This window comes from Aphelocoma coerulescens, chromosome 9 (genome assembly GCF_041296385.1).
Source record: "Aphelocoma coerulescens isolate FSJ_1873_10779 chromosome 9, UR_Acoe_1.0, whole genome shotgun sequence".
NCBI classification, from domain to species: domain Eukaryota; kingdom Metazoa; phylum Chordata; class Aves; order Passeriformes; family Corvidae; genus Aphelocoma; species Aphelocoma coerulescens.
In genome coordinates this window covers 1,282,329-1,293,502 of record NC_091023.1, presented here as the reverse complement: position 1 = coordinate 1,293,502, position 11,174 = coordinate 1,282,329, and the positions used below count along the sequence as shown (strand labels likewise).

Genomic DNA, 11,174 nt, shown 5'->3' with positions numbered 1-11,174 from the left:
GGGACGGGCGCAAGGCCGGGGAGCGGCGGCGGCGCTTCCCCTCCCCAAGATGGCGGCGGCAGCGTCGGAGAGGGCCCCGCGCCGCGCCCCGCGCAGGCTCCGCGCCGCACCGCGCGCGATGGCGGTGAGCGCCCGGCGGGGGGGGGGCCCGGGACGGGCAGCGACGACCCCCGCGCCGGGCGCGGGCGGGCGGGCGGCGCCCGGGGCCCGCCGCGCCGTGACTCAGCGCCGCACGGCGAGGGCGGCCCCGCGTGCCGCGACCGGTGCGGGGCCGAAGCGGCGGGAGCTGCCCGGGGAGGCGGCCGCGCCTCGTGGCTGCGCGCCCCGGGCGGGCCGCGGCGGTGCGGGCCGCGCCCCGGGCCGCGCTCCGGGCCGGGGGGGGCAGCGGGCGGTTCGGGCGCTGTGGCGGGGGCAGGCGGGCGGGACCGCGGGCAGAGCACGGCCGGGCCGGCGCTGCGCCCTCGCTGCGCCTCCGCCGCGCCTGCCTTGCTGTAGTTGATAAAGTGAAGTGCAAAACTCAATTAAAGGCGAATTCCCGCACGCAGGCGCGCCGTATTAGGCTCTGGAAGCCGCTCCGAGGAGCGATAGGCTCGCGGAGCAGGGGCTGGGATGGGCTGGGCTAACGCAGGCGTCCAACAGCGGCGGAGCGCCGCAAAGCCCCGCGTCCCATTGGCCTCAGCACGGCTTACATCGCCTTGTTTCTGCTGCGGGGAAAACCTGCCTCGTTTGACACACTTCTCTGTTTTCCTCCTGTCTTTCAGGTTATGTCGTAACCACAGAACCGCCGAGCAGTGATGGAATCACTGGACACTGAGGTGAGGGCACGGAAGACCCTGGGGACTGTGGAATACGTGGAGTCTTCGGGCTTTGCCCAGGGGGTGCTGCCCACCAAGAAGGATGTGGTGCAGAACATGCTGTACCTGCTGCAGCCCAAGAGGGCCGGCCAGGCCCAGCGCTCCAAGGAGGACGCGGCCCAGCTGCTCGCAGAGCACCTGCAGGAGCACTGGCTGGTCTGCAACCTGCACACCATTGCCACTCAGAACATAAAGAAACTCATCCTCAAAATGTACGAGGAGTTCACCCGGTTGTACCAGACCAGGAAGCAGAGACAGAACCAGGCATTTTCCGAGCGAGCCGACAGATTCAACGAGAGTTCGGAGAAGCTCTTTGACGTGTTTTGTACAGACACACAGATGAGGGATAAACTGGAGGAGTACAGTGGGATAAAAATGACTAGCATCGAGTGGAAGTTTCTGGAAGATCAGAGGAGCGAGAGGAAAATGTACTATGAAGATTTCACAGAGAAGCAGGAGCTGAAGATGATGGAGAGAAGGCAGAAAATACAGTGTCTGGAGCACTTCAGGAAGCTCGCCAGGGAAGAGAAGGAGGGCAGCAAGCCGAAGGAGATGAAGTACAAGGGCGAGGAGCAGTCAGATGAGGGCACCAGTGTGGACGAGCTGTACCCCACGGAGGAGGAGAACGGTGGTGCCCCGGCCTTCTCGCTGCGGGGCCGGCGGAAGCGCCGCTGCACCACAGCCGCCGCCGGCACCGACCTGCCCCTGGAGGGCGAGCACATACGGATGAGCATCCGCAGGGTCAGGCCTGGCTTCTACGAGACTGTGGAAAAGGTGAAAAACTGCTAGCGCCCGCCGCAGAGAGCGGGCAGAGCTGCTGGAGTACAAGGTGGCAATGCACACGTTAGGCAAGTTTGAAATCCCACCATCCATTGGAAGTGATTGTTGCAGATCCTCAAGCCAGAGCTCAGGAACACGCTGCCTCCAGGGAAGAGGGCTGGGATGATGACAACAGCAGCAGGGACTAAACCACATGGATTTGGAAGGATGAGCTGTCAGCGGCCAGCGATGCCAAGGCTCAAATGCAGCGGATGATCCAAGGTTACGTAGCATATAAGCCTCTTCTTCCAAGGTCCTGTCTGCATCCGTGGGGTTTGGAAGTCTCTCAACATTTCTGAGCCAGCGGTGGCCTAACAGCATGAATCAGGACTCAGATTTACTGCAGGGTAATAACTTGGACTTGTTGCTAACAGAAAATCCGTGTGCTGAAGAGCCCTGGCTCCCCTGGCTGCAGTGGGGGTGAAAGGTGCTCTGCCCCTTCCTGCGGGAGCTGGCGTTTCTGCCAGGAAGGAAGTGGGTTTGCAGTGTGTGTCTCCAGCCCCGGAGAGGCATGCTGTGCTTTTGGGAAGGGACTGCTCTCCTGCTCAAGGAGCGGGCAGAGAGCAGGAGACAGTGGAGTGCTTTGGCTGTTAAAGCATTGGTGATTCTGAATGTTTTATTCTAGATTCTATTTTACCGACGTTTCCTTGATCAGGATAAACCTTCCCATAACTGGATGAGTTTTATAACAAAGTCCCTAATCTAGGATCTGGGGTGAATCCTAAATGAAGTGGTAATGTTTTATCTTTGGGGGGGAGGGGGGTAACATAGGGGAAAATGCAAATTGCATTATTTAGTTTTAAGATGAGAGTAATTTTATAAACTGGTATCCTGCCTTTTTAGGACATAGGGAAGAAAAAGCCTTCCCAGGTGTAGCTGTGTTCACAGCAGCAGGCACCCAGATCTGGGCTTGCTCTTCCACCCCCGAGGTGGTGCAGGCCAGCGGGGGGAAGATGGTAGTTTTCCACCCAGAGGTTGTTTGAACAAAGCGTGACCCTCTTGCCCACGTACATCCTGAGCAGTGACGTATCTGTGACTTTTTTAGTTAGAGTTGCTTTACTGGTTTTTAAAGATGAGAGACTTGACCTTCCAGTGAAACCCAGTGCTGGAGATCTCTCTGGTGAGATTCCCAAACCTTGCCGGACCACACTGAAAATGGAAAACCCCCAAGTCTCTATTTGTCCACAAAAGATCTGTGGTAGAAAGAGCGCAAACTTGCCTGGTTTTAAAATTTACCTTCCAGTGTGAATGTTGGTTTCCCCACTCCAGTATCTCAGCTTTTCCCCGTTTCTTTCCTCTCCGTCCTGCACATCATTTACTGACATTTACTCGTGCTCTTTCATTCTTTGGCTTTTGCTCCCTTTAACAATAAATGCATGTACGAATAATTTTGACAGTTCATTTACTTTTGATGAATCAGTCCTTGGACTGCTTTGAAGTCCTATGCCAAAGGAGGAATGAAATGCAGAGCAGCTGCTGGTCCCGCGGGACACGGCGGCCCCGGCCGGGCTGCCCGGGCAGGCTCCAGCCTCGGCCGCCTGGCACGGCTCCGTCCGGCTGCGAGCTGCGTGTCCCTTCCCAGGGACCCTGCTCCTTAGTGCTGGAGTCCTTGCTCTGTGTCTCTGACAAGCTCTCTCTCCATGGTAAGTCGCTCCAAAGTACTTAGTGCCCACCGCGTGCTCTGCACCACTCGTAGTTTTACAGGTTTGCTAGCAGCACCCTCGAGCCTCTGCTGCCCGAGGCTTCACAGCCTCCCTCCATCTCCTCTCTGACATGCTTCACTGACCTCCCCATGCAAATTATGTCACGTTTAAACTATTTGCCTTCCAGCCCTGAGGTGCTGGATTGAGCCTCTCACTGGGTCTCTACACCAGCAGCTCTGTATCAGCAGGGAATATAGCCAAGCTCGGACCTCGCCGAAGTAGAAGTTTTTTAATAACTGCTGTAACCCCCCTTTTTATTACAGATATAGCTGACAGTATAAATGCTCGTGTGTAAAGCAAATCCACCGGGGTTGGCTCGGATTTGGAACACAGCTGTATAGTGCTTTATGATTTTCAGGGATTCAGGGAATTTAAGGTTGTCAGATCTGACTTCCTGTCTACCACAGGGAATTACATTTCATTCAGAAGCCCCACACTCAGCCTGCTGGTCTCAGTTGAACTGATGTGTCTGACAGAAAGTCGAGCTGAAGGTGTCAGCAGTCTGCTGTCTTCCTTGTTACCTACTTAGTGATTAGTCACCTTCACTGTTTCAAAAAAAGACAAAAAAAAAAAATCGACCAACTTCTAGGCTGTGATTCTTTTCATGACATCCTGTACAGGCTGAGCAGAGTTTATCACATTGAAATCATATTTGGGTTTTTTAACTGGGTTTGACTGTGGATAGAGCCAAAGCCTGGCTCTGTTTCTGCTGCAACAGGGGGAAAATTTCTAAATCATATATCCTGATTACTCTTCTTTGGGACCATGGTGCCTTTTTAATCAGGACAGTAAATCTTGTCCCAGGATTCTGTACTTTTGTACGTTAACAGTTGTTGACTTTCCTTTTTGGTGTGTCCCAAATAAATTAATATAACATATCTCTGGGCTTTTGTTTCTTCTTTCTAAAGGGGGAGGAAAGATGAAACTGAGGCTAAAATAAATCTCTGCTTCAGCTCTCCTTCCCGGGCCCTTGCAGGAGCAGCTGGGCTGCGTGCAGGTGGAGCTGCTCCCATCCAGACCGTGTGGTCAGAAATGGGAATCTGCCACAGGGGCCCACATGGAGCCCCTTTTTTCAAAGATGCTGGAGCCTGGAGCAGCCAAAGGTAAGGGGAGAGGAATAAAATCTCTGCACCTGGTGGCAGTGTTTCATGTGGGCTCTCAGTGTGCCTCAGGCCTGGTGGGATTGGCATCAGAGACAAAGGTGGGGACTCCCTGCCTTCCTGGAGTGGTCCCATGCATGGGTATTCCACTGCTGCCTGTTCTCTCCTGACTGTGGTTCAGGGATGATGTTTGAGATGAGTGAGGGGCAGTCGTGTCCAAGAGAGACATAGCAAGGGTTTGCACCATGGGACTTGAGCAAGGAAGGGAAATTGGAAAGGAGGAAATGCTGGAAGGGGCGTGTTTGTGTCAATGGCTTTTGCAGGAGGGAATCGAGGTGCATCCCAGGGGCTATAAATACTTTTGCTGCATGCTGAATCACTGATTTTACTGGGCATTTGGGGAGAAACACTGTCAACCTCCACCCCTTGAGTCCTTCTGGTTTCTGCAGGGGGGGCAGTAGAAAGGAGAGGGCATCCAGAAAGCCCTGCACCCCAGCCTGGGCCCCTGGCAGCCAGGCAGGGCACATGCCAGCCCCAGGCAAAAGCTGCCTTTTTGCAGCCCTTAACAAGTTCCTTAGAGCTGCCCAGGCTGGCTGTGAGAGAGGTTGTGCAGAAACACTTGCCTGATTTCCCAGCATGGATGTGCCTCTTCACATGGCCACTGCTCTGCCTGCTGCCCCTCTCAGAAAAGGGAAGGAACACAAAAAAACCAACCCAAAATGCAAATCATGGCACTACTGCGTGGGCTGGATGTGGAAAACAATGTCTGTGACTCAGCACAGAAAGAGTCACAAAGTTGGAATTTAAAACAAGTCCAAGCCCAGCACTGTGGGCATATGGCTTGTGGAGTGTTGGGCAGTGCCTGCCCACGAGGCAGCTGGATGGGCAGGGGGAAGTGCCAGAGCCGTGTCCTAGACGTGCCAGACAGCTTAACAGAGGGTGACAGTGACAAATTGTGGCACTGCAGGTGGGATACTGGGGAAAACAGCGTTCCCAGGAAGAGTGGAGCAGACCTGTGAGGCTGTGTCATGAGTGTGCTTGTGCTCAGCACCTGTGGCCAGACTTGGGCAGAGCTCCAGGAGGGGAGATTAACCTCCTGTGTCACCTGACATCCACGTTTTGTCCCCTGGGGGGATGCATGGCACAGGTGGTGGTGAAGCCATCCCCACTGTGGCAGAGCTGGGCACAGAAATCCTGGTGTGGGGCACAGGAACCCAGTACAACACCTGCCCGACCTCCATCCAATGGCTCCCACTGCCTCCACAGGAAAAATCCCCCTGAATACTGAAAGGAGCTGCAGGGCGAGCCTTTCCATGGGCAACCACATTAATTTATTAACCAGACACGTGCAAGGGTATTTCCTGCTCTCGCCAAGGGTGTGGTGGTGTTATTCTTCCTGACCTTCTTGACAGCAGATGCTTCCTCCTAGCACAGCTTTGGAGCCAGCAGATACTGCTGCAGTCTTTTAAGACTTAGCAATGCAAGTTCCTCCCGGTATTCCCTGGTGCCGCCCAGCAGTCCCCTCTTGCACCATGCTCTGGTCCTGCTCGGGTCGGGGTTTGCCCCACGGCCTGGGGACAGCTTTGTACAGCCACAGCACCCCCGGCAGAGCCTGCCGGGCAGCCCAGACACACCTCCAGAGGGAAGGAAGCTAGAAATTGATCCTGGGGAAATCCAAACGCCTGGGAATTGGGGTAGGAGCTTTTGAGCTTTCTCTTTCCCAGCTACCTGGTACAGAGCAGCCAGGCCCCCAGACTTTCCTATGCCAGATGTTTTCAAGGAGCCAGCTTCCCCCTGGCTCTAAGCTTTTTGCAGCTCCATATGCCCACTTTTGGGAAGAGGGTATTGACAGAGCTATGGGCTGCACCTGCCCAGGTATTCCCTGGGCACACTCGTGGCACTGCCATGGCTCTGGCAAGATGTTTGCTTGTTCAGCATCTTCAATTCAAACTCAACGCACCTTTTGTGGAGTTTCTTTGTGTGTCAGTGCTTCCTACTGCCCCACAGAAGCAACCTCAGGAGACCAGTTTGCTTAATTGGCCCAGCCTCCGGCAGCATTTTATACCCCTTTGCAGGCCGATGTGCTCCAAAATCACTCACATCTTGGCTCCCCCGTGTCTGGAATGTATTCATAATGTGAGCACCCAGACAGTTCCTCCTGCAGTACCCTGTGTTTCTATCTTGAGACAAAGCACATTGTCCGTGAGAGATGTTGGGAAGGGAAGTGGGGAGTGTGGGGGGAGGACACACTCAAAAGACACCCACACTCCCCTCTCCCCACGCTCTTTTCTTGCTATCACACTCCCAGCTGTTGGGCCCTTACTTCCCACGTGCTCCTGCAGCCGAGTTTCTGGATGAGAGAAGCAGGTCCTGTGGAAAGTCCAGAAATTTTGGGAGACACTTGGGTGACCGCAGAGATGAGAAGATGGGAGCCCCTCCCCAAGACCTCACTACCCCCCCGCCCCGGTCACCCCGCGGTGTTCCCCGCGGGTTGGGTGTCCTTCCCCAGCGGCACAGCCGACCCCACGCTGGCTGCTGCTGCCCGGAGCTGGGGAGGTGCCTGACCTCAAGCCCGGGGCTGGGGGTGCGGTGGCGGCGCGGGGACAAGCCCAGCCCAGCCCCGCCGCGCGGGAGGGACGGGTTCAGGTTACGGCCTCGGACAGAAATGACTGGGGCTGCGGGAGCGCAGTGAGGTTTCTGGTGCCGCGGCCAAGGTGTATTAAAGGGGAGTGCCCGGGGACGGGGCAGTGCAGGCTCCGGCGGTGTCCCCGGGCATGGCGGGGCCGGGCAGCGACGGGGACCTGCGGCGCCTGCTGAAGCTGCACCGCACCGAGATCGCCATGGCGGTGGACGACGTCTTCCCGCTGCTGCACGGCCTGGCTGACCACGATGTCGTCCCTGAGCACATCTTCAAGGTGAGCCTGCGGAGCAGGACAGGACGGTCGTGCTGTGGGGGCTGGGGCCGGAGGGCAGCCCGTGGGCCGTGGTGTGCCCGGCAGGAGACGCTGAGCCGGACGGAGCGGGAGGGCTCCCACCGCGCCTTCCACGCGCTGCTCACCTGGCTGCTGGGCCGCGACGCCGCCGCCGTCCGCGACTTCTGGGCCGTCCTCTTCAAGGACTACAATCTGGAGCGGTACTCCCGGCTCCGGCCTCTCCGCGGCGCCTTCCCCAGAGGTACTAGCGGCCAGGTGGGACTGGCAGCCCCGGGGGCTGACAGTGGGCAGGGCTGACATGCAGGGTGCTGCTGCCTGTCCCACTCCCTGTTCCTCTTGCAGAGGTGGAGCTGGGGAGGCAGCGCCGTGGAAGGCGGCTCTCCCCGAGCCCCACAGCACCGGCCTCACACAGACCCCAAGGCAAGAGGAAAGCCCCCGAGGAGCGGGACAAGGCCCGGGCGGCACAGCCCGCTGCACGGCACAGCGCCAGTCCTGGTACGGAGACCCAGAGCAGGCTGGAGATGGGGCGGGGTGCTGCCCCCGAGGTGTCGTGGGGTGCTGTGCCCCCTGACGCCCATCCTCACAATGCTGCAGGGCCCCTGGTGAAGGCAAAGACTGTGAAGAGGTCGGAGGGCACAGATACCCCCCGCACCTCTCGTGCCAGTGGTGAGTGCCAAAACCCCCAGGGCAGCTTCTGCCTGTGAGCCCTGTTTGCTCACAGCCGTGGGAAGGGAGCTGCCCACCCCACTGAGCCGCTCCCCTGCTGGCAGCCCTCCAGGCGGTGGCTGCCTCGGTGCAGAGAGCGGTGGCCGTGGCAGGCGGTGAAGTGCCCGTCAGCCGTGGGGCCATTGAGGGCATCCTCATTAAACATGTGCTGGATCCGAGTAAGTACAGCCCAGCCCAGCCCAGCCCAGCCCAGCCACCTCCTGCCCAGTTTAGTCCCCAAATTCAGGAGTCACCCTAAGGCAGGTGCTGTGGAGAAGGGAGCTGGAGCTGCCTCTGGCCTCTCTTGCAGGCAGCTCCAAGACAGGCAGCAGAGCTGGGGACGAGCCATATACCCCAGCTGCCTCTGAGGAGCCAGAGGCCAGGAGCAGAAGCCACAGCCTGAAGCCCCCTGTCCAGCCCAAGGCATCCCGAAGTGTACAGACAACCCCCTCAAATGTTTTCACCCCCATCTTGTGCAGCTGCCAAGGCTGTGGTGGGGGGTTGTTCTTGCATGGCATCGTGGCCATGGCCTGGGGGTGTCCCCTAGTGCCAGCAGTGCCTCTCCAAACCCCTTCTTGTCTTGCCAACAGAACAGGGAACCCCAGCTGCACCCCCAGGGCCAGCTGCCAGCTGCCACTGTGTACAGTCAGGACCCTGTGCCCCACCAGGTGAGCTCTGGATGTGACACCTGGTGCACCCCCAGGAGGAACTGTTGGGGTGTCCCTGGCATGTCCATTTGGCCATTGGTTTCCTAGAGCAGGAAACCCAGCGCTCAGCTACTGGGGGTTCACCAGGTTATGACCCCCAAGAGACAGGCAGTTTTACCACCCTGAAAGGATTGGTATGTTCAGGTTATGACCCCCAAGAGACAGGCAGTTTTACCACCCTGAAAGGATTGGTATGTTTGGTGCAGAGTGGGTGATGCAGGGGGAGAGGGCAAGGGGGATGACAGCCATGGCTTCAGCCTGTGGGGGTGGCAGTGACCCCCTGCCCACTCCCCCGGGGACAGGAGAACGAGGATGAGTGTGCAGCATGTGGTGATGGTGGTGAGCTCATCTGCTGTGATGGCTGCCCCAGGGCCTTCCACCTCGCCTGCCTGGTGCCCCCACTGCCCCACGTCCCCAGGTGAGTCCCAGGGCACACAGGGATGCCAGTGCCCTCTGCTGTCCCTCACTGCTCTGCTCCTGCTGTGCAGCGGGACATGGCGATGCGGCTCCTGTGTGGAGAGTGTGGCTGAGCCAGGCCGGCTGCTGGAGGCAGACTTGGCTGTGGAGAGACCCCCCGAGATCGTGGGGGAGGCAGCACGGGACACCCAGCCGGGTGGAGCTAAGGGGAGTGTCTGCAGCCACTGCTGCACCCGGATCCCCACTCCCCGACACTGTCCTGCTCCCAGTGGGGACCCCAGGTGAGTCCCCCATCACTCCCCACATCCCAGCCTCAGTTCTTCCCTGGAGGGTTCTGCCCTGACGGTTTGTGTCACCCCGATGGTGTAGGGGGCTGCTGCTGTGCACATCCTGCACAGGCACCCTGGACACAGGCAGCCTGGGCACCACCGCAGCAGCTGGAGACCAACTGCTTCCGGCAGCCAAGGTCAGCACCAGCAGTGCCACACACGGGGTGGGAGAGGCAGAGCAGGGGCTCTGGGGAGCAGGAAGGTGGAGGTGGATCAGGCAGGGTGAAGGACACCACATGGAGGCAAGTTAGTGAAGCTGTACTGGGGGAGCATGAGCTGGGACTGCACCAGGTGAGGGACTGAACACAGGTAGCAGCCCTGAACAAAAGGAGAGCAGGCTGAGGGCAGCAGGGGAGCTGGCAGGACATCTCTCCACACGCAGGCAGAGGATGGAGTCCTTGGCAGTGAACCTGTGCTGAGTCGGGACGAGCTCGATGTGCTGCTGGGTGAGGTAAGACTCTGTGTGACACCAACAGGCAGACTCCATCTAAGGGGGACCATGTCTCTGGTGTGGCCCACAGGGTGACATGGGGCTGTGTGTCAGGCACGGTGTGCCTGGAGACCCCAGGGGGGGCAGGATGTGGGATGGGAAAATAAAATGAACACATGGGGCTGTCCCACAGAGCACGTGGGATGGGATCTTGCAGTGGGCGTTCCAGAGCATGGCACAACCGCTCGCAGACACGCATGGGCCCCTCGCCTAGTGCACAGACCCAGCAGCAGACCTACCATCCCAAGCCATGACAAAACAGCCTCTGAGCCAGATGTAAAACAAGACGCACACAGGCATCACGGCAGCACAAAAACCATCACACAATAAACCAGTGACCGTCAACAGACTGACAGTCAGAGGAAAATGGAAGGTCCCAACCAGTGACACTCAGAGAAAATGAACAGTGAAAACATGAATAAACAACATGAAAGACAAAATCAAAAAGGTGATTGAAAAAAAAAATACAAAGAAATGAGAAAAAAACCCCCTGTTATTCAAACAAATGATTAAAAGATAAAGTTAGACGTTTAAACAACTCCAAAACCAAAAGGGAAGTGAACTGTGAAATCTCCACCAGAGGGGGGCAAAAGAAGCCTACAGCACCCGGTATTCCCAGGCGGTCTCCCATCCAAGTACTAACCGGGCCCGACCCTGCTTAGCTTCCGAGATCAGACGAGATCGGGCGTTCTCAGGGTGGTATGGCCGTAGGCACCCCTCAGCCCCACAGCAGCGCTCTCCAGCACACACCAGCGCCTTCCTGCCCTGCCCCAATGCCCCCTGCACCCGGCACACGGCCGCCAGCGCCACTGTCGGCAACAACCCAACCTGCAGCCAGACCCAGAGCCATACAAGCCACTCAAGCTTTTCCAGCCACGCCAACTATGCGAGGACTAACAGTCATGGCCACCAGCTCTTCCCTGCCCTCGGAAACAACGGAACCTGCAGCCGGACCCAGAGCCACACAAGCCACATAAGCCACGCCGGCCACGCAAGCTTCATGAGCATCAACAGTCATGGTCACCAGCTCTGCCCTCCGCAACAATGGAACCTGCAGCCAGATCCAGAGCCATACAAGCCACGGCCACCCTCGCCCTCGTGCCCCTTGGCACGTCGG

The 11,174-nt window shown here is 58.0% G+C and overlaps 2 protein-coding genes and 1 non-coding gene across 3 annotated transcripts; 2 read left to right on the top strand and 1 right to left on the bottom strand.

Annotated features, from left to right (window-relative positions):
* Positions 1 to 34: 34 nt before the first annotated feature.
* On the top strand, positions 35 to 4,254 carry LOC138114435 (uncharacterized). The gene is made up of 2 exons (XM_069023841.1): positions 35 to 124; positions 762 to 4,254. The coding sequence occupies exon 2, from the start codon at positions 795 to 797 to the stop codon at positions 1,641 to 1,643; it is 849 nt and encodes a 282-aa protein (XP_068879942.1). The 5' UTR covers positions 35 to 124; positions 762 to 794; the 3' UTR covers positions 1,644 to 4,254.
* A 2,996-nt stretch (positions 4,255 to 7,250) lies between these two features.
* AIRE (autoimmune regulator) lies at positions 7,251 to 10,271 on the top strand. Its single transcript, XM_069024796.1, has 11 exons — positions 7,251 to 7,391; positions 7,476 to 7,650; positions 7,752 to 7,904; positions 8,004 to 8,075; positions 8,425 to 8,525; positions 8,720 to 8,782; positions 9,124 to 9,239; positions 9,310 to 9,519; positions 9,608 to 9,704; positions 9,950 to 10,018; positions 10,191 to 10,271. Exons 1-11 carry the CDS (start codon positions 7,251 to 7,253, stop codon positions 10,269 to 10,271), a joined length of 1,278 nt encoding a protein of 425 aa, XP_068880897.1.
* A 380-nt stretch (positions 10,272 to 10,651) lies between these two features.
* Positions 10,652 to 10,770, bottom strand: LOC138115256 (5S ribosomal RNA). The gene has a single exon (XR_011153170.1). It is a non-coding gene; the product is annotated as a 5S ribosomal RNA (ribosomal RNA).
* Between the last annotated feature and the right edge of the window lie 404 nt (positions 10,771 to 11,174).